At 41.6% G+C, this 22,250-nt stretch overlaps 1 protein-coding gene across 1 annotated transcript in view; it reads right to left on the bottom strand.

Moving 5' to 3' along the window:
* The window catches only part of mcm9 (minichromosome maintenance 9 homologous recombination repair factor), a 41,058-nt gene extending 19,022 nt beyond the window's left edge, over window positions 1–22,036 (bottom strand). The window contains exons 1-5 of the mRNA XM_067984678.1: window positions 21,727–22,036; window positions 20,492–20,808; window positions 11,877–11,958; window positions 2,995–3,195; window positions 933–1,058 (exon numbers count right to left, since the gene is read on the bottom strand). Coding sequence (XP_067840779.1) covers window positions 933–1,058; window positions 2,995–3,195; window positions 11,877–11,958; window positions 20,492–20,808; window positions 21,727–22,036 — 1,036 coding nt within the window. The remainder of the gene's footprint in view (window positions 1–932; window positions 1,059–2,994; window positions 3,196–11,876; window positions 11,959–20,491; window positions 20,809–21,726) is intronic.
* Window positions 22,037–22,250: the final 214 nt, after the last annotated feature.

Below are 22,250 nucleotides of genomic sequence, written 5' to 3'. Positions count from 1 at the left end.
GTTAAGTCAAGTCATTTCAAATCTAAGTACCCTTTTAACGGTGTGGTAAGTCTTAATTACTGCCAAACAACTACTCTGGCACTGAAAATTAACTTTGCAAGTGTGGAGTCTCAATCCTTCAGATTTTAATTATTGTTGGACATTAAATAAATTTACTTCTTTTACATTTTCTTTCAGTCTCTTTTATCTCTCTCTCTTAATTCAGTCTTTCTCACCCTCTCTTTATTTTGCTTTCTGTACCTGATTTGACATTGAATTCACTATTCTAAATTTCACTTCCTGGTTCAGACTCTGCGCTGTTATTAACGATACTTCAATCTGATTGGTTAAGGAGACAAAGCTGCTTGCCCTGTACACACAGGTCCCAGATGCCCTGTAGAGGGCGCCGCGTTGTTTGGATCTTTAATTTAAAGGAACTTGCTGTGCAAAACCTCATAGGAAGTCTATGGGCAAGCACAAGTCTAACGAACGGCTAGTGCCGTCTGTTCGCCGCCCACAGCAAATTCCAGCCCTTTACTTCACATTACACTGTAACAGTAAGACAAAGGCATACAAGTTCCAACTGGTGAAAGGCAAAATTAAGACTGAATTTAGGAAATGACTTTTGACTAAGAGATTAATGCATGGAATGGCCTTCAGAGTCGAGTAGTAGAGGTAAAAACCAGAATCATTTAAGAAACAGCCAGATAAGGAGATTTGTAGTTTTTTTTTTGAACAGGCTGAATGATTTTCCTCATCCAGAACTACTTGTGATCTTGTGATTTTTGCTTCAAGTGCTGCATTGAACTTTACAGATTAAATAGATTAAACATCGATAGAAATAATAAAAAAATGTTCCAGTCTAGATATGTGTGGGAAATATTTGAGTACTACAGACTAATTAAAACGATTTTAATTCATCAAGATTTCATGTCCATTGCTGCAGTACTGACCTCTAACTTTTGTGCCTGCTGCATCAATTCTTTGCACTCCACCTGCTAACACCATGGCAACAGCTAGCTTAACCACGTACATTCCAAATACCTGTGGACAAATGCTGGCCAGAATTTCATTTCTTCCTTGAAAGTAAAAAACAAGAAGCAACACACACCATTATTTACTGCCAAATAGAGCACAAGCAACACATGAGATATATATGAATCCTACTATAAACAAATCTCGATCAATGCCAGGATTATATGCCGCTAACTCCCAGTTCTTCTCCTTACATAAAGCTTGGACCCTGGTTATATGCAATTGTTTTGTCCATTCCAGCTTCGTCCATCTATTTTGTTCGTTCTGACCTAGTTCAGCTATTAACGGAATTCTGCCATGCACATGGTACATTCATTATACTCTTCAGGAACTGTGGCACTGTTAAACAAGCAGTTCACTCATAATACAGTAAAAAAAATACTAGTATGTTAAGTAGTATTTTAATTTTAAAAAAACTTTAATAGCTTAATATAAAAACAGATTAAATTTAAAATGTTAAAACTACTCATTACAGTGGTGAGTTTGTGGTGTTGGAGGAAATCTAAACATATTTGGTTCAGTTTTAAAGACACGAGATTTTAAATAATAAAATTGCACCATATTTTATTTACATAATTGATTTAGCCTATTCAGGTTGTGGACAAAGAAACCTAAGAAAGGTCTTTAAGAGAGGCGAAGAGATTTTGGGAGGGAATTCCAGAGCTCACGGCCTAGACGGCTGAAGGCACGGCTTCCAATGGTCGGGCAAAGGAAGTGGGGGATGCACAAGAGGCCAGAGTTGGATGAGCGCAGAGGTCTTGGAGGGTTGTAGGGCTGGAGGAGGTTACAGAGATAGGGAGGGGCGAGGCCATGGAGGGACTTGAACACGAGGATGAGAATTTAAAAATTAAGGTGTTGGTGAACCGGGAGCCAATGTAGGTCAGCGAGCACAGGGGCGATGGGTGAGCGGGACATCACTACAGACACTGATCCTGCCGAACCTATTTATACCCAACAGATATTTAACCCAGATCGTTTTAAACTGTTTGTTGAATTATTTATATTTACTCACTCTGATTTATTATTTTTACTTAATATGTTTTAAAAGTCTCTTATATATTTAGTTATATACAGTTAAAAACTGTAAGTTAGAGTTCGGATGAATAATTTCTTAAAAAAAGTACTTAGTTCTTTCTTGCCACTACTGCTCCTGGGTAATAGGTTGTTGTGTTTTTGGTGGGAGACACAATCGAGTAATGGATTGTCGGGGTTTGTACTATGAAAAGGAAGGCAGCTGACTCACTTGCTAAGACCCATAAGTGGCAGGGACACCATATGCAAATACCCCGTCTACAATTCACTGTATCCTAATCAGCAAATTTGAGTGTTAGGGAAAATGCCCAGCATACACCCACTCAGGAGACTGAACCTGTGTGCACACTGCTCCGCCATGCTGCCCTGAATTTCAGTACTTTTACATTTTCAATTGTTAGTTTTGGAAGCTTTGGTAACAAAGTAAGAAATTTAAGTCCTTGCGTCATGACAAATTTACAGCTTACCTTTTAACACTTAATTTTTAGTGGAACTTTTGCAAAAGGGCTCATGGTTACCAGATATAACATTTCAACAGCTGACTTTAGGTACTACTGTTGACCTTTCTGCATCAGCTTCAATAATATTCACTACAAGTGAGTGTCAACCATTGAAATGCTTTAGCCAGCCCAGTTCAACAATGATTTATTGAGGCAATTACTGAGCTTAATGCAGTGACGTTCTTTTAAGACTTCTGGCAAAAATCACCTTTTTATATTAAAAAAATCACTTGCTTTAGCTGTTCTAGTCTATTACCTTTAATAAATGTTCTTCCGTGTTAATAGCCTCCATTTTTCTTTGACAAAACTAAGTCAGTCATTGCGCAGCTTGGCATAATTTAGTTAAAATTTTATCAAAATCCATGTAGTAGATGTATATCAATTGGAAAACTTGAGGAATCTATTGTCTTGGGTTAAACAATGCTACACACTAGACATTCTACCACACCTGCTAAAGGATCATCTTTGTAGTTCTCCCAGAAATCTTCAAATTCTTTCCGGACATCATCATCAATAATAACTCCAGTTGGCTGCTCGTTGTTCACCTCAAGGTTATTGGCTTTTAAGACAAGTTCTAGGTCACAACGGGAGTCTTGAGTGAGAGGTTTCCACCTCTGCATAACCACACCGTAAACAGTAATATCATCACCTAGATTTTAAAAAAGATTCATTATTTCCAAGCATTTGACTGTTGGTCATTTTGTGGGGCAAAATAGTAAACAAACCATTTGAAAATCTTTAATTAACAGTCCCTGGCAAAGCATGGCGAAGTTAAAGCATAGAGGTTTGCAGCACAGAAGGCGGCCATTTGGGCTCTTTGTTACAGCAATACAAAACTGATCCCATTGCCCCAATCTATCACCACAGCATCTGAAATGTGTAGTAATTACACTACATAAATTTATGTCTGCTTCCATGCTAACATTTCCAATGGACAAGTAAATGGAATTGTCTGTTCAGTATATGGGCTTGTATACCAGCAATATTTTGCACAAAATTATGTTTACATAAAATTCAGCTAAAACATTTGCATACTTATTAACTATGTATACATTTCATTTTGTTTTTATTCCAACGTGCAATGCCTTACATCTATTCATATCAAAATCCATCTTCCATTGCAGAGACCATCTTTTCAATTGATTCAAATCACTATGAATTTTATCAATGTCTTAAGCTTGTAAATTAGCCATCTAGCTTGGTGTCATCAGTAGATTTTATATTACAAATATGCTCCTCTATATTAATTATGAATAGAATGAACAGAGGACCCTGTAGAGCTCTAAAGTCACAACCCCTCTCTTACAGAGCTTCTCGCAAATATCATCTTTTATTTTCTGGTTGCCAAGACAGTTTTTAATCCAACTGGCCAATTTGTCATTAATTTCAAAAGGCATAATCTTCTTAAAAGCCTTGCACACATAACCATCTGAAATTATTTCAAAGAGTTCAAAATATTATATCAATTTGAATATATTATATTAACTTGAAATAGATAAATTAATTAGTTAATAAAACCCAAGAATAATAATCCCGGAGAGTGGGCCCGAGGGTGAGGCGAGTGGGCCGGAAGGAGTTTGGGGGCGGAGCAGATAAAGAGCGAGGCAAGAAAACCTAAAGAGACATCAGCACAAGGGAAGGAGCTGATTGGTGGGTAGCTGGTGATTGCTTTTTTAAGTCTTTAGTTTATTTCTATTAAGTTAATAGTCTAATAAATCGAGGTATGGCAGGGCAGCTCAGACCCGTGGAATGCACATCTTGTGCCATGTGGGAACTCCAGGACACTTCCCGTGTCCTGGACAACCACAGGTGCAGGAAGTGTCGTCAGCTTGAGGAGTTCGAGCTCCGGGTTTTGGAGTTGAGCAGCAGCTGGCGTCACTGCAGTGTATCCGCGAGGCTGAGAGTTTCGTGGATAGCACGTTTCAGGAGGTGGTCACCCCACAGCTTAAGAGAGTGCAGGCAGAGAGGGACTGGGTGACCGCCAGACAGGCAAGGAGAACCAGGCAGGTTGGGCACGAGTCCCCTGAGGGCATCTCACTCCCTAACCTACTAGTGAGGGAGAGGGTTCCTCTGAGGAGTGCAGCCACAGCACAGTCCATAGAACCGTGGGTGGGTCAGCTGAACATTGGCTGGGGGGGGGTGGGGTGGAAAAGAGGAGAGCAATAGTGATAGAGGATTCTATAGTTGGGGAATAGACAGGCGTTTCTGCGGCCGCAGACGTGATTCCAGGATGGTATGTTGCCTCCCTGGTGCCAGGGTCAAGGTTGTAACTAAGCGGCTGCAGAACATTCTGAGAGGGGAGGGTGAAAAGCCAGAGGTCGTGGTCCATTTCGGTACCAATGACATAGGTAGAAAGAGGGATGAGGTCCTGCAGCTAGGAAAGGAATTATTAAGCAGGATCTCAAAGGTAATAATCTCTGGATTACTCCTGGTGCCACGAGCTAGCGAATATAGAAAAAGGAGGATAGAGCAGATGAATGCATAGCTGGAGAGATGGTGCAGGAAGGAGGGCTTAAGATTCCTGGGGTATTGGGACCGATTCTGGGGGAGGTGGGATCTGTACAAGCCGGACGGATTGCACCTCAACAGGGCCGGGACCAATATGCTTGTAGGGATGTTTGCTAGTGCTGTTGGGGAGGGTTTAAACTAGCTTGGCAGGGGGAACCTGAGCGTAGATTCAGATGGGAGAGAAGCAGAGCTGGAAATGGAAGGCAGAAAATTAGTAAGTGAGTTTGGAAGGCAGAGTAAACAAAGGTTAGAAAATAAACAACAAAGGAGTTTGGCAGTGCTTAATGGTATACACCTCAATACAAGGAGTATAGTGAATAAGGCAGATGAGCTAAGGGCACAGATAGACACGTGGAAGTACGATATCTTAGCTATTACAGAAACATGGCTTATACAGGGGTTACAGGGTTTTCAGACGAGATTGGGAGGTGTGGCAATTTTGGTTAAAGAAACAATTACAGCTGTGCGGAGGGATGATATGTTAGAAGGATCATCAAATGAGGCCATATGGGTTGAGCTAAGGAACAAAAAAGGGGCAGTCACACTGCTGGGAGTGAACTATAGACCCCCAATCAGTCAGAGGGAGATAGAAGAGCAAATATGTAGGCAAATTTCTGAGAAGTGGAAAAACAATAGGGCAGTAATAGTAGAGGATTTCAACTACCCTAATATTAACTGGGATACAAACAGTGTGAAGGGTATAGAGGGCATAAAATTCTTAGGAGAACTTTTTTAGCCAGTACGTAACAAGCCCAACAAGAGAGGGGGCAGCATTGGATTTAGTTTTAGGAAATGAAGCTGGGCAGGTGAAAGGAATATCAGTGGGAGAGCATTTTGGTGATAGTGATCATAATTCAGTTAGATTTAGCATAGTTACGGAAAAGGACAAAGATAGAACAGGTGTTAAAATTCTCAGTTGGGGAAAGGCTGATTTTACTAAGCTGAGAAGTAATTTAGCAAAAGTGGACTGGAAACAGCTACTTGAAGGTAAATCAATGTCAGAGCAGTGGGAGGCATTCAAGGGGGAGATTCCAGGGGTTCAGAGTAAACATGTTCCCACAAAGAAAAAGGGTTGGACTGCCAAATCTAGAGCCCCCTGGATGACAAGGAGCATAAAGGGTAAGATAAGGTAAAAAAGGAAAGTTTGTCATATACCGAGAGCCCAATACTGCAGAAAGCCTAAAGGAGTATAGAAAGTGCAGGGGTGAAATTAAAAAGAAAATAAGGAAAGCAAAGAGAGGGCATGAAAAAGTATTGGCAAGTGAAATCAAGGAAAATCCAAAGATGTTTTATAAATACATTAAGAGCAAGAGGATAACTAAGGAAAGAGTAGGGCCTATTAGAGACCAAAAAGGTAACCTATGTGTGGAGGCGGAAGATATTGGTATGGTTCTTAATGAATACTTTGCATCTGTCTTCACAAAAGAGGGGGATAATGCAGGGATTGAAGTTAAGGAGGAGGAGTGTGAAATATTGGATGGGATAAACATAGTGAAAGAGGAAGTATTAAGGGGATCAGCATCATTGAAAGTAGATAAATCACCAGGTCCGGATAAAATGTATCCCAGGCTGTTAAAAGAAGCAAGGGAGGAAATAGCAGAGGCTCTGACCATTATTTTCCCATCCTTCCTGGATACAGGTATGGTGACGGAGGATTGGAGGACTGCTAATGTTGTACCGTTGTTTAAAATGGGAGAGAGGGATAGACCGAGTAATTAAAGGGCAGTCAGTCTAATCTCAGTAATGGACAAATTATTGGAATCAATTCTGAGGGACAGGATAATCCGTCGCTTAGAAGAGCATGGATTAATCGAGGACAGTCAGCACGGATTTGTTAAGGGAAGGTCGTATCTGACTAACTTGATTGAATTTTTTGAGGAGGTAACAAGGAGGGTCGATGAGGGTAGTGCATTTGATGTAATCTACATGGATTTTAGAAAGGCTTTTGACAAGGTCCCACAGGGCAGACTGGTCAAAAAAGTACAAGCCCGTGGGATCCAAGGGAAAGTGGCAAGTTGGATCCAAAATTGGCTCAGTGGCAGGAAGCAAAGGGTAATGATTGACGAGTGTTTTTGTGACTGGAAGGCTATTTCCAGTGGGGTTCCGCAGGACTCAGTACTAGGTCCCTTGCTTTTTGTGGTATATATTAATGATTTGGACTTAAATGTAGGGGGCATGATTAAGAAGTTTGCAGATGATACAAAAATTGGCCGTGTGGTTGATAGTGAGGAGGAAAGCTGTAGACTGCAGGAAGATATCAATGGACTGGTCAGATGGGCAGAAAAGTGGCAAATGGAATTCAATCCGGAGAAGTGTGAGATAATGCATTTAGGGAGGGCAAACAAGGCAAGGAAATACACAATAAATGGGAAGATACTGAGAGGTGTAGAGGAAGTGACGGACCTTGGAGTGCATGTCCACAGATCCCTAAAGGTAGCAGGACATATAGATAAGGTGGTTAAGAAGGCATACAGGATACTTTCCTTTATTAGCTGAGGCACAGAATATAAGAGCGGGGAGGTTATGCTGGAACTGTATAAAACACTAGTTAGGCCACAGCTTGAGTACTGCACCCCATCCACCACCCTAAACATTCACTCCCTTCACTACCGGCGCACTGTGGCTGCAGTGTGTACCATCCACAGGATGCACTGCAGCAACTCGCCAAGGCTTCTTCGACAGCACCTCCCAAACCCGCGACCTCTACCACCTAGAAGGACAAGAGCAGCAGGTACATGGGAACGCCACCACCTGCACGTTCCCCTCCAAGTCACACACCATCCCGACATGGAAATATATCGCTGTTCCTTCATCGTCGCTGGGTCAAAATCCTGGAACTCCCTTCCTAACAGCACTGTGGGAGAACCTTCACCACATGGACTGCAGTGGTTCAAGAAGGCGGCTCACCACCACCTTCTCAAGGGCAATCAGGGATGGGCAATAAATGCCGGCCTCGCCAGCGACGCCCACATCCCATGAACAAATTTTAAAAAAAGTTCTGGTCACCACACTACAGGAAGGATGTAATTGCATTAGAGAGGGTATAGAGGATATTTGCCAAGACTGGAGAATTTTAACTATGAGGAAAGATTGGATAGGCTGGGGTTGTTTTCTATGGAACAGAGGAGGCTGAGGGGTGATTTAATTGACATGTACAAAATTATGAAGGGCCTAAACAGAGTGGATAGGAAGGATCTATTTCCCTTAGCAGAGAGGTCAATAACCAGGGGGCATAGATTTGAAGTGACTGGTAGTATTAGAGGGGAGCTGAGGAGAAATTTTTTTCACCAAAAGGGGTGGTGGGGGTCTGGAACTCACTGCCTGAAAGGGTGGTAGAGGCAGAAACCGTCATCACATTTAAAAATTACTTGGATATACACTTGAAGTGCCATAACCTACAAGGCTACGGACCAAGTGCTGGAAAGTGGGATTAGGCTCATTTTCGGCCAGAGCGGACATGGGCCGAATGGCCTCCTTCTGTGCCATAGATTTTCTATGATTCTTTCAAATGCACAACCTTCATCTGCTGATTTAGTTAATCCTTTGAAGGATTCCAATTGCTTCTACATGCATGTTGACTGTTCCTTATGGGGTCCACTTGTTTGGATGAACACTGAAATTATTGTAATATGCTGTAGATCATCTCTCCAGCCTTGCTAACCAGTCTAATTCCCAGTTGCATGTCTTATTCATTTTTTGAATAACAGTAGAACATAAGTGCTGAACATAAATTAGAGCCTACTATGAACCCCAATCGTCTATTCGGCCCTGTACATTTACAGAATCATCATCTTTTAAAGAAATATCCCTTGTATTTATATTTTTTTTCCCTCTTCCACTTTGGGTCTTCTGAAGCTACACAAATATGGCTCAGGATGATTCAACTTCCAATTTGTAATCACTTTCCATGGAGAAGTGCCTTGCCTCTATCAATTCTCCTGATAGCACAAACAGGATGGGGAATTCACCATGGGAAAATGTGCGCATTAAATAATATTCCCAATGGTGCAGCAGGAAAAATATATTTTAAGGTGTGTTCAACACAAAACCTTATGCATTGTTTTAACATTTACGTAGTATAGTTCTATAGAAGTTGTAAAGAATTATGTCTCCTGCGGAATTTCACACAATAAAGTAGGCAATTAATGGAGAGTTGTGTCATCAAACTGGTGTTTATAATTAGAAGTTAAATCTTTAAAGGTTGGGGCTAAAATACAACAGATTGCAGGATATTGAAGTGTTGCCACAATTGCATGACAAACCCAAGTTCTTGGTCTTAGTCATGTTGTTGGAGTGCTTCCTCACAGAGGCAAAATACTGGAAGTAGAGTCACTGCAGACCTATTCATACAATACCTTGTGGCTGATTTCATTCTTTCCCTATTCCAAATCCTGAAAAGAGCCCTGATGTCTCCCCATCCCTGTATATGTGGTTGTACCTGTGGGGTGCATTTCATAGGAAGACAGAATTGTGGAAAGGGGAGAAACTATTTGAAATGAGAAAAATATCTAGTGGCATAAAACCCTCAAACAAACAAACCTTTTGATTACCGATCAATTGGATGTTAGCCAGTGATTAGATATTACCAGTAATTGATCATATCTTTTAAGTAGAAATTACATGCACATACTTACAGTTTGTTTAAATAAAATGATTGGGAAACAGGTTAAGATTTTTTTTTAAGAAACACCCCACATTACTGGACTTTACATTATTTTTAGCTCTGTATACTATAAGTGGATTTGAACCAGTGTCTGAAACAGCACTTGAGATAGAGAAATACTGCAGTAACCATGCAGTCAAGTTTACAAGTTCTGCAATCCAAAAACATAGGGGGTGATTTTCAACCTCCAGCTGCCCAAAAAATGAGCAGCCAGCAATTGAAAAGCAGGTGGGGTGCGAGGGGTTGCATCTCGGCCGCCCCATTAACGGCCAAGGCCCACCTGATGCAATTTTTAGGCAGGCCTGTAAATATCCAAGCAGCCTACCTGCCTGAAACAGGCAGGAAGTTGCTTAGATACGATAATAGGGGAACCACATTAATTGTAGGAACCCAATTGCAATTTTTCAGGTACACATGCTCCGCCCATTTGTACGAAACACTGAGCGGCCCAATCGGCGGAACTTAAAGCGACCACTGATGGCTCCTCAGAAAACGGCCCAAGAAGCTTTTAATTTTTTTGGTGGGCCCAGGAGGAGCACTCCTGCTTTTCCAGGATCCCCCACCCCCCGATAAAAACTCTGCTCACTCCTGGCCCTGCTGAGCCAGCCGATTTCCTGCCTTCCCAAACTAGTGAGCCCACCGGCAGAATGTTAATAAGGCCTGCACCTCAAAACAGCTCTGCCACAATCGGACAGGCGGAGTGGCCGCTCCACCAACTTTGCACCCGTTTTGGGCGTTGCTTGAAAACTGCCCCCATAAACTAAGTTGCTTCATTATTTTCCTTTGATATCCATGAAAAAGCACTACGTAATGCCTTCAATAGTATTGCAAACCTTACACATTTGGTGCACCTTTAGTTTGCTGATTCGGTGTTTCCAAAATTCGCACCAAAACTACTGGCCAGCATTGAGGGAAGAATGCTGGCCAGTACATAGCGAGAGCTCCCTGATCATCTTTAGATAGTGTTCCGGGATGTTCAATGTCCATCTGAATCATTTAAGTCACCTGAACCTGGGTGATTGTTTAATGTCTCCTCCAAAAGAGTGCACCTCAGACAAGACAGCACTCCCACAGTACTGCACTGAGGGAAAACAGTGCACTATATCTCAAGTGCACATATTTGTCAAATAAAAAAAATCTAAACATTCAAACTAATGTTGGGTTAAGGATTTATCTATCTGCTTTATCGGCAATATTTGCGATGTATGATAAGGTGTCCGCACTCTCGTCTTTGAATCAGAAGGTGTGTCTTCAAACCCCATTCCAGGATTTGTGCACATAATCTGGGCCGACTTTCCAGTGCAGTACTGAGGGAATGCTGTCTTGTCTGAGGTGCACTCTTTTGGAGGAGACATTAAACAATCACCCAGGTTCAGGTGACTTAAATGATTCATATGGACACTGAACATCCCAGAACACTATTTAAAGATGATCAGGGAGTTCTCGCTATGTACTGGCCAGCATTCTTCCCTCAACCAACATCACCACAAATATAGATTAATTGGTCATTCATCTCAGTACTATTGGAGGATACAGTCATGTGTATACGCTGCCAGGTTTATCTAGAAAGCAACAATGACTGCAGACCAAAATTAATTAATCGTATTTGAAGGTCTTTGGAATGTTTGAGGTGATAAGGCGCTATACAAATGCAAGTTCTTTCTTTCTACACAAATATCAAATGCATTCTTCAAAAATGTAATAATATAAACCAACTATTATTCAAGTTCAATTCTGCTTTAAGATAAATCCTTAATTTTAATACTGAATGACGCTTGACAAAGTTCTGCCTGCACCAATTAGAAACACATTCTTTTGAAGTTCAGCAGGCCCAGTTTATAATGATGTCTTTGGGAGCCATATAAAAAAAACAATGATTTGCAGAAAGTAATAGGAGTTTTTTTTAAAAATTAGAATGGCCCTATATGTGCATTGTAAGAAAGAAAGTTATAGATATAAGCCATTGAACTTTTATAGTTTGGATGAAATCATAGCACCACCCTTTATAGAAATGGTTTGAGGTTTGAATGGTGACAGACCAAATCAAGGAACATTTTCAGGTTGTATCTAAGGAGGCTGGTCTTTTGCTATAAACTTGTCTTTAGCCAGTTTCCATAAATTCTTGGACTGATGCATACAACCTAATTAGTAACTCTTACCAGATTTGCAAGTGTCCACAAGATCATCTTCTAGTACAACCAACAAAGATCGAGGTATGCTTCCCACAGACAGCCTCTGAACCTATTATTGAACCAGGAAAGGTATGTAAGGAATAATGCAAATAACTGTTCTGCATATAAGTCTAATCTCTCTCTCCTGTTCACTTCACATATCCAGTAATACTCCTCTACTTCTGGCAACTAATCCCCTTTAAAGAGAATTTATGACTTTACTTCAACAGTTTGTGACAGAGAATCCACATTCTAACCAACCTCTTATGAAAATAACATTTTCCTAGCTTCACCTATAAATTATTTTGCAATTATCTTCAAATTATCTTCAAAAATTTGTATCCTCTTGTTACAATCTTGCTGACCAGTAGAAATAGTCTATGATTATTTACCTCATTATAACCATTCATAATTTTGAATACTCTATTGCATCACCATTAACCTTCTCAGCTCTAGTGGAAAAAAAAACAACTTCTCAAGTCTCTCCTCATAACTATAACTTTTCATTCTGGTTTAGTTCTAGTAAATTTACTTTGCAATTTCCTGCTGTTTTCATATTCTTCCTATAATAAGATGGCCAACTGCAGCCTAATTAAGGTCTTGTACAAGTTTGATACTACCTCCTTACTTTTGTATTCTATGCCTCCAGTTAGAAAACCAATATATTGCAATACAGTGCAACATTGGAATGTTTAGATGATTAATTAACCTTCTTTTGTTCTGCTTCATTATCAGAACAGAAAAATGGCAGTACTGGACCTTCAACTACCAAGCTGAGGTTTGTGCAACACGGGTTTTGGAACAAAATAATGTTGGTAGTACTTGATCTGAATAAATAACATTATTGCACAAGAGTCATAAACCTCAGCACAATTTCAAAAGGTAAGTGAAATAGCCATGGTTATCTCCTTTGCTTTTTCTCCATCCTTCCATCTTCCTCAGACACAATTTTCCATAGAAAATTTATGGCACAGAAGGGAGGCCATTCGGCCCATCGTGTCTGCGCCGGCTGAGAAATGAGTCACCCAGCCTAATCCCACTTTTCTGCATTTGGTCCGTAGCCCTGCAGGTCACGGCTCTTCAGGTGCACATCCAGGTATTTTTTAAATGAGTTAAGGGTTTCTGCCTCTACCACCCTCTCAGGCAGTGAGTTCCAGACTCCCACCACCCTCTGGTTGAAAACATTTTTCCTCATTTCCGCGCTAATCCTTCTACCAATCACTTTAAATCTATGCCCCATGGTTATTGACCCCTCCGCTAAGGGAAATAGGTCCTTCCTATCTACTCTATCTAGGCCCCTCATAATTTTGTACACCTCAATCAAATCACCCCTCAGCCTCCTCTGTTCCAAGGAAAACAACCCCAGCCTATCCAATCTTTCCTCATAACTAAAATTCTCCAGTCCTGGCAAAATCCTCGTAAATCTCCTCTGCACCCTCTCTAGTGCAATTACATCCTTCCTGTAATGTGGTGACCAGAACTGTGCGCAGTACTCAAGCTGTGGCCTAACTAGTGTTTTATACAGTTCCAGCATAACATCCCTGCTTTTATATTCTATGCCTCGGCTAATAATGGAAAGCATTCCATATGCCTTCTTAACAACCTTATCTACCTGTCCTGCTATATTCAGGGATCTGTGGACATGCACTCCAAGGTCCCTCACTTCCTCTACACCGCTTAGTATCCTCCCATTTATTGTGTATTTCCTTGCCTTGTTTGCTCTCCCTAAATGCATTACCTCATACTTCTCCGGACTGAACTCCATTTGCCTCTTTTCTGCCCATCTGACCAGTCCATTGATCTCTTCCTGCAGTCCACAGCTTTCCTCCTCACTATCAACCACATGGCCGATCTTTGTGTCATCCGCAAATTTCTTAATCATGCCCCCATGTTTAAGTCCAAATCGTTAATGTATACCACAAAAAGCAAAGGACCTAGTACCAAAACAGCCTTCCAGTTGCAAAAACACCCGTCGACCATTACCCTTTGCTTCCTGCCACTCAGCCAATTTTGGATCCAATTTGCCACATTCCCTTGGATCCCATGGGCCTTTACCTTTTTGACCAACCTGCCATGTGGGACCTTGTCAAAAGCCTTGCTAAAATCCATGTAGACTACATCAATTGCGCTACCCTGATTGATCCGCCTTGTCACCTCCTCGAAAAATTCAATCAAGTTAGTCAGACACAACCTTACAAATCCGTACTGACTGTCCTTGATTAGTCCGTGCCTTACTAAGTGACAGTTTATCCTGTCCCTCAGAATTGATTCCAATAATTTGCCCACCACCAGGCTGACTGGCCTGTAATTACTCAGTCTATCCTTCGCTCCCTTTTTAAACAACGGTACGTTAGCAGTCCTCCAATCCTCCGGCACTATGCCTATATCCAGTGAAGTTTGGAAAATGATTGTTAAAGCCTCCACTATTTCTTCCCTGGCTTCTTGTAACAGCCTGGGATACTGACCGATCGTATCTCGGAGCTGGAGCTGCGGGTGGACTCACTGTGGAGCATCCGCGATGCAGAGAAACTCGTGGATAGCACGTTTAGCGAGTTGGTCACACCGCAGGTAAAGGGTATACAGGCAGGAAGTGAATGGGTGACCACCAGGAAGAGTAAGAGATGCAGGCAGGTAGTGCAGGGGTCCCCTGTGTCCATCCCCCTCTCAAACAGATATGCCACTTTGGATGCTGTTGGGGGGGATGACTTATCAGGGGAAGGCAGCAGCAGCCAACTTCCTGGCACCACGGGTAGCTCTGCTGCACAGGCTGGGAGGAAAAAGAGTGGCAGAGCTATAGTGATAGGGGACTCAATTGTAAGGGGAATAGACAGGCGTTTCTGCGGCCGCAACCGAGACTCCAGGATGGTGTGTTGCCTCCCTGGTGCAAGGATCAAGGATGTCTCGGAGCGGCTACAGAACATTTTGGAGGGGGAGGGCGAACAGCCAGCTGTCGTGGTGCACATAGGCACCAACGATATAGGTAAAAAAGGGGATGAGGTCCTAAAAGCAGAATATAGGGAGTTAGGAGGTAAATTTAAAAATAGGACCTCAAAGGTAGTAATCTCAGGATTGCTGCCAGTGCCACGTGCTAGTCAGAGTAGAAATAGGAGGATATTTCAAATGAATACGTGGCTAGAGGAATGGTGCAAGGGGGAGGGATTCAAATTCCTGGGACACTGGAAACGGTTCTGGGGGAGGTGGGACCAGTACAAACCGGACGGTCTGCACCTGGGCAGGGCCGGGACCGCTGTCCTAGGAGGAGTGTTTGCTAGTGCTGTTGGGGAGGGTTTAAACTAAAGTGGCAGGGGGTTGGGAACCTGAGCAGGGAGAGAGAGGAAAGCGTAACAGGAAGGGACAGAAGGTATGGAGTAATAGGTAAAGTGTTAAAAAAGGAAAAAGCAGGAACTAAGCGTCACAAAACAGATTTGAAAGTTCTTTATCTGAATGCACGTAGCATTCGTAATAAAATGGACGAGTTAACGGCACAAATAACTACGTATGGGTATGATCTTGTGGCCATTACAGAAACATGGCTGCAGGGTGACAACGACTGGGAATTAAATATGCCAGGGTATTTAACAATCAGGAAGGACAGGCAGGAAGGAAGGGGAGGTGGGGTGGCTATGTTAATAAAGGAAGGAATCACTGTAATACAGAGAAATGATATTGGGACAAAGCATCAAGATAATGAAACAGTTTGGGTGGAGATAAGGAATAATAAGGGAAAAAAAACATTAGTGGGCGTAGTATATAGGCCTCCTAATAGTTGCAACTCTGCTGGAAGAAGTATTAATCAGGAGATAGTCGGGGCATGTAATAAGGGAACAGCCATAATTATGGGGGATTTTAATTATCATATTAACTGGACAAATCAAATTGGGCAGAGCAGCCTTGAGGACGAGTTCATTGAGTGCATCAGGGATGGATTTCTTGAGCAGTATGTAACTGATCCTACAAGGGGGCAGGCAACCTTGGACCTGGTCCTGTGTAATGAGTCAGGATTAATTAATAATGTCCTAGTTAAGGATCCCCTTGGAACGAGCGACCACAACATGGTTGAATTCCATATCCAATTAGAGGGTGAGAAGGTTGATTCTCAAACAAGCGTACTGAGCTTGAATAAAGGAGACTATGATGGTATGAGAGCGGAATTGATTAAAGTGGACTGGGAAAATAGATTAAAGGGTAAGACTGTACATGAGCAGTGGTGTTCATTTAGGGAGTTATTTTACAACTTTCAAAATAAATATATTCCACTGAGGAAAAAAGGGTGTAAAAGAAATGACAGCCACCCGTGGCTAAGTAAAGAAATCAAGGATAGTATCCGACTAAAAACAAGGACATATAAGGTAGCCAAACTTAGTGGGAGGATAGAAGATTGGGAATTCTTCAAAAGACAGCAAAAAGTAACTAAAGGATTGATTAAGAAAGGGAAGTTAGATTATGAAAAGAAATTAGCAAAAAATATAAAAACAGATAGCAAGAGTTTCTATAGTTATATAAAAAGAAAAAGGGTGGCTAAGGCAAACATAGGTCCCTTAGAGGATGAGACCGGGAAATTAATGGTGGGAAACATGGAGATGGCAAAAATGCTGAACAAATATTTTGTTTCAGTCTTTACAGTAGAGGACACTAAGAATATCCCAACACTGGACAAACAGGGGACTCTCGGGGGGGAGGAGCTAAATACGATTAAAATCACTCAAGAGATGGTACTCAGTAAAATAATGGGACTCAAGGCGGATAAATCCCCTGGACCTGATGGCTTCCATCCTAGGGTCTTGAGGGAAGTGGCAGTAGGGATTGTGGATGCTTTGGTGATAGTTTTCCAAAATTCCCTGGACTCAGGAGAGGTCCCGGCAGATTGGAAAACTGCTAATGTAACACCGTTATTTAAAAAGGGTAGTAGGCAGAAGGCTGGAAATTATAGGCCAGTTAGCTTAACATCTGTGGTGGGTAAAATTTTGGAGTCTATTATTAAGGAGACAGTAACGGAACATTTAGATAAGCATAATTTAATAGGACAAAGTCAGCATGGCTTTATGAAGGGGAAGTCATGTCTGACAAATTTGCTTGAGTTCTTTGAGGATATAACGTATAGGGTGGATAAAGGGGAACCAGTGGACATAGTGTATTTAGACTTCCAGAAGGCATTCGACAAGGTGCCACATAAAAGATTATTACTTAAGATAAAAAAATCACGGGATTGGGGGTAATATTCTGGCATGGGTGGAGGATTGGTTATCAAACAGGAAGCAGAGAGTTGGGATAAATGGTTCATTTTCGGACTGGCAACCAGTAACCAGTGGTGTTCCACAGGGGTCGGTGCTGGGTCCCCAACTCTTTACAATCTATATTAACGATTTGGAGGAGGGGACCGAGTGCAACATATCAAAATTTGCAGATGATACAAAGATGGGAGGGAAAGTAGAGAGTGAGGAGGACATAAAAAACCTGCAAGGGGATATAGACAGGCTGGGTGAGTGGGCGGAGATTTGGCAGATGCAATATAATATTGGAAAATGTGAGGTTATGCACTTTGGCAGGAAAAATCAGAGAGCAAGTTATTTTCTTAATGGCGAGAGACTGGAAAGTACTGCAGTACAAAGGGATCTGGGGGTCCTAGTGCAAGAAAATCAAAAAGTTGGTATGCAGGTGCAGCAGGTGATCAAGAAAGCCAACGGAATGTTGGCTTTTATTGCTAGGGGGATAGAATATAAAAACAAGGAGGTATTGCTGCAGTTATATAAGGTATTGGTGAGACCGCACCTGGAATACTGCATACAGTTTTGGTCTCCATACTTAAGAAAAGACATACTTGCTCTCGAGGCAGTACAAAGAAGGTTCACGCGGTTAATCCCGGGGATGAGGGGGCGGACATATGAGGAGAGGTTGAGTAGATTGGGACTCTACTCATTGGAGTTCAGAAGAATGAGAGGCGATCTTATTGAAACATATAAGATTGTGAAGGGTCTTGATCGGGTGGATGCGGTAAGGATGTTCCCAAAGATGGGTGAAACTAGAACTAGGGGGCATAATCTTAGAATAAGGGGCTGCTCTTTCAAAACTGAGATGAGGAGAAACTTCTTCACTCAGAGGGTGGTAGGTCTGTGGAATTTGCTGCCCCAGGAAGCTGTGGAAGCTACATCATTAGATAAATTTAAAACAGAAATAGACAGTTTCCTAGAAGTAAAGGGAATTAGGGGTTATGGGGAGCGGGCAGGAAATTGGACATGAAGCTGAGTTCGGATCGGTCAATGCCCTGTGGGTGGCGGAGAGGGCCCAGGGGCTATGTGGCCGGGTCCTGCTCCGACTTCTTGTGTTCTTTAGATTTGTGGTTGGGATCAGATCAGCCATGATCGTATTGAATGGCGGAGCAGGCTCGAGGGGCCGATTGGCCTACTCCTGCTCCAATTTCTTATGTTCTTATGTTCTTATTTCATCCGGCCCTGGTGATTCGTCTACTTTCAAATATGCTAATCCCTTTAATACTTCCTCTCTCACTATGTTTATCCCATTGAATATTTCACATTCCTCCTCCTGAACTTCAATCCCTGCATCATCCCTCTCCTTTGTGAAGACAGACGCAAAGTATTCATTAAGAACCATACCCACATCTTCCACCTCCACACATAGGTTACCTTTTTGTTCTCTAATAGGCCCTACTCTTTCCTTAGTTATCCTCTTGCTCTTAATGTATTTATAAAACATCTTTGGGTTTTCTTTAATTTTACCTGCTAATATTTTTTCATGCCCTCTCTTTGCTTTCCTAATTTCCTTTTTAACTTCATCCCTGAACTTTGTATACTCCTCTAAGCTTTCCATAGTATTGAGTTCCCAGTGTCTGTCATAGGCTTTCTTTTTCTGCCTTATCTTACCCTGAATGCTTCTTGACATCCAGGGGAGCTCTAGATTTGGCAGCCCCTCCCTTTTTCTTGGTGGGAATATGTTTACCCTGAGCCCCTTTGAAAGTCTCCCACTGATTTACCTTCAGGTAGCTGTTTCCAATTTATTTCTGCTAAATTACTTCTCAATTTAGTAAAATTGGCCTTTCCCCAATTGAAAACTTTATCTCCTGCTCTGTCTTTGTCCTTTTCCATAACTATGCTAAAACTAACTGAATTATGATCACTAGCACCAAAATGCTCTCCCACTGATACTTCTTCCACCTGCCCAGCTTCATTTCCTAGAACTAAATCCAGAACTGCTCCCCCTCACGTTGGGCTTGCTATATACTGGCTAAAAAATTCTCCTGTATACAAACATGTTCACCAAAGGACAGCACAGGCTGGAGACCCAAGAGCCGAATGAACTCTGCCGACAGTGAGCCTTGCCTGCCGGCTACTCATATCGGAAAATGGCGGGGGCTCTGCCCATGAATTTACATCCATTAAAATTAATAGATGTAAAGTCGTGCGGTGTCCCTGTGCGTGTGGCCGGCAGGTGAGGCTTCCTACCAGCAGGGTACATTCGTAAGTCAGGCCTCTGTTCTCAGGCCTTCGCCAATATCACTTTCTAGGCAGCTGCTTGGTAGTACATGAGAGAACCGTGGGACTGGCTCTTGCACAATTGAAGTTAGAATCCAAACATTGTATTGAAAGTATAACATCCTACAAAAAAAATTAAGATTAGGGTTTAAAAATGTCTGATTAATATGATATTTCCTACATCACATCCCAAAAGGACTCATTGGAGAGACAAACTACGGTATTCAGTGTTGAGTTGTGGTGGGAAGGATATGAGCTTGAAACCTGGCAACACTTTCAAATGCACTTGATGTAAGATAGGTTAAAAGGACTTGGATTGTGAGAAAAGCAAGCTCGAGTCAGGGTACAATTACACTACAATTGCAGGGCTGGTGCGCTGTGGTACTGCCGGACTGGGATTGATAGAGCAGCTGCTGCCTGAGACTGGTATCTGCAGCATCAGATTATGGGATGCTTCATCCTATACTATCCATCGATGTTCTGAAATCCAAAAATGACGAATTAAATCAAAAGTACGAACTAAGACCCTGGTGTGTCTCCAATTGCTAAATCATCCTGGGTTTACATTTCTTGGTAGTGAAGTCTATCAATTTGCAAAATAACTCCAAACCTGTATGGGTTTCACTGTTCAGCCCTGTGCCATTCCTACCCCTGCTTGCAATACTTCATTTTGTTCTTTCTCTAATCTGCCTTCTGACATTTTCCCAATAAATTTGTAATTGTTCACTGCCCCCATGTGGTCACATAGCAGGACTGGGATAATCTGCTCCACAGCTGCCCTCCAGACTCTTACACACAAACAAACAGAAGGTGAGCGTTGTGGGATGGGATAGGATGGGATGGCCCCCTTCCCAAAATCCCTGAAATGAAATGCTAGTGTTCCATAAAAGCTTCATCGAGAAATAGTAAAAAACTGATAAAAAGAATTTGAATTTGGACCCTTTGACTGAACTCCAACACTGCATTAGGTTTCATATTCAAGTTTTAAAAGACACTGTGAACCACACTTAAACTGTTACACTGCATTTTAGAGACCTAAATATTTGTTACCTAAAAATTTTAAAAAGAATACATTTTTAATGTTAATGGCAATCAAAGTGTAGTTTTTAAGATCACCTGTTCCTGAATTTTGATTTCTTGGTAGTCTTTACAACTTGAGGGAGAAGACGAGGATCCAGACAGACATGTAAATTTAATTGAGTTGCAACCTTCTGGATTAGGACAGGATGTAGGATGGCAGAAAGTGTAATGCTGCTCAAAGTCTGCAGTCGCTGTGAAGATGTGCCTGCATTTGTTACACATGTACTCGTGCTCGAATTCCAGTACCTTCACCATTCCAGTGCGTATGACTGTCCCAATGACTGAGAGGAAATGACTTACATCTCTGGTTTTTGGAATACGATCCCTTGTCAATTCAGGACAAAGTGGCAATCCTGACAAATGAAGAAACAAATAAGGTTCACACATTATTTAAAACATGAAATTATATAATTTCATTAGCACTAAAACCCTCTGTAGTTCTCTGTAAAGAAAGAGCATGCATTTATATAACACCTTTCATGAACTCAGGACGTCCCAAAGCACTTTACAGCCAATTAAGTACTTTTGAAGTGTAGTCACTGTTGCAATGGATGGAAATACGGGAGCCAATTTCGTCTCCCAAACAGCAATGAGATAAATTATAAAATAATTATTTTATTTTAAAAAGTGATATTGTTTGAGGGATAAATATTGGCCTGGACAGCAGAACAACTCATCTGCTCTTCTTTGAATAGTGTCATTGGATTTGTTTATGTCCACTTTAGAGAACAGGCAGGGCCCCCATTTGCATTTGCAACAGGCCTAATGCTGTTTCAGTGCAGGTCCTGGACATCTATGCAGGAGCCTTTACCAATATGGTGGGCGGCATACTTCTGGTGCGTAATTTACGCATGCACGCCTCCCGCTATATTGGATGCCTAGGTACCCGTTTAACACCTGAGCAAGGCGCCAATGAATTTCTAGGATTAGAGCTCTGCTCAGAGCCTCTCTCCACAACTGGGAGCAATTCGAGGGAGCGCAAAGGGAAAAAAAGAGAGAAATAAAACTAACTCAAGAAGAAGACACCAATACTACACTCAGATACCTGCCTTCCCCCCCACCCCAGAATAGTCATGTAAAACAAAGATCATGTAATTGAAGCATGATTGGCCAGATTCCTATATTCCTTCCCCCCCAACACGCCAAATAAGCATCAGAAACAGAATATGAAAATCCAAGTAATAATAGTCAACTGTAAAAAGCAATGATCCCATTGTGCTATAAATTTCAGTCTGCTAAATATTTAGTGGTTCAGTATTTAACCTGCTGACCTGAAATTCTCACGTGAAGGTTTTGTTTCATGACCAAATCATGTGGCTCTGGATATGACTGCAAAATTGTCATGGTTGCTCTGTGCAGTGCATTGTCAAATATTGGAAACAGTTCATTTGGAAATGAATTTAAGTATTCACCAATCTCCATACTGATTTCAAACAGTGTTAGTGCATTCACAGTGACTGGATAGTGAGCACCATGATCTGGCTCTTGCAGAATATGGATTATATCATTTTTGTGGAGTTCTACGACATAAGATTCAAATACTTGTCCAATTAAGGCAACTTGTTCTGGATTCAGATACATTCTTCCTGTTAGGAAAACAAAAAGACAAGATTATAAGACTGAAGTTTTGTTTACCTAGGCAGCAAATGTTGTTACAGCACTGGTAAATCAGAGCTTTTGGGAACCAATAATATAATAGTAGCATTTGCCTTTAAATAAGAGGTGTTTTTTTAAAAAAAGATATATAGTCTTAAACGATCAATTTGCTTTTCAACCCACTTTATCACATTCATAT

This window comes from Heptranchias perlo, chromosome 5 (assembly GCF_035084215.1).
Source record: "Heptranchias perlo isolate sHepPer1 chromosome 5, sHepPer1.hap1, whole genome shotgun sequence".
In the NCBI taxonomy this organism is placed as follows: Eukaryota; Metazoa; Chordata; class Chondrichthyes; order Hexanchiformes; family Hexanchidae; genus Heptranchias; species Heptranchias perlo.
The sequence above is the reverse complement of the archived record's forward strand: the minus strand, read 5'-3'. Positions and strand labels throughout refer to the sequence as shown.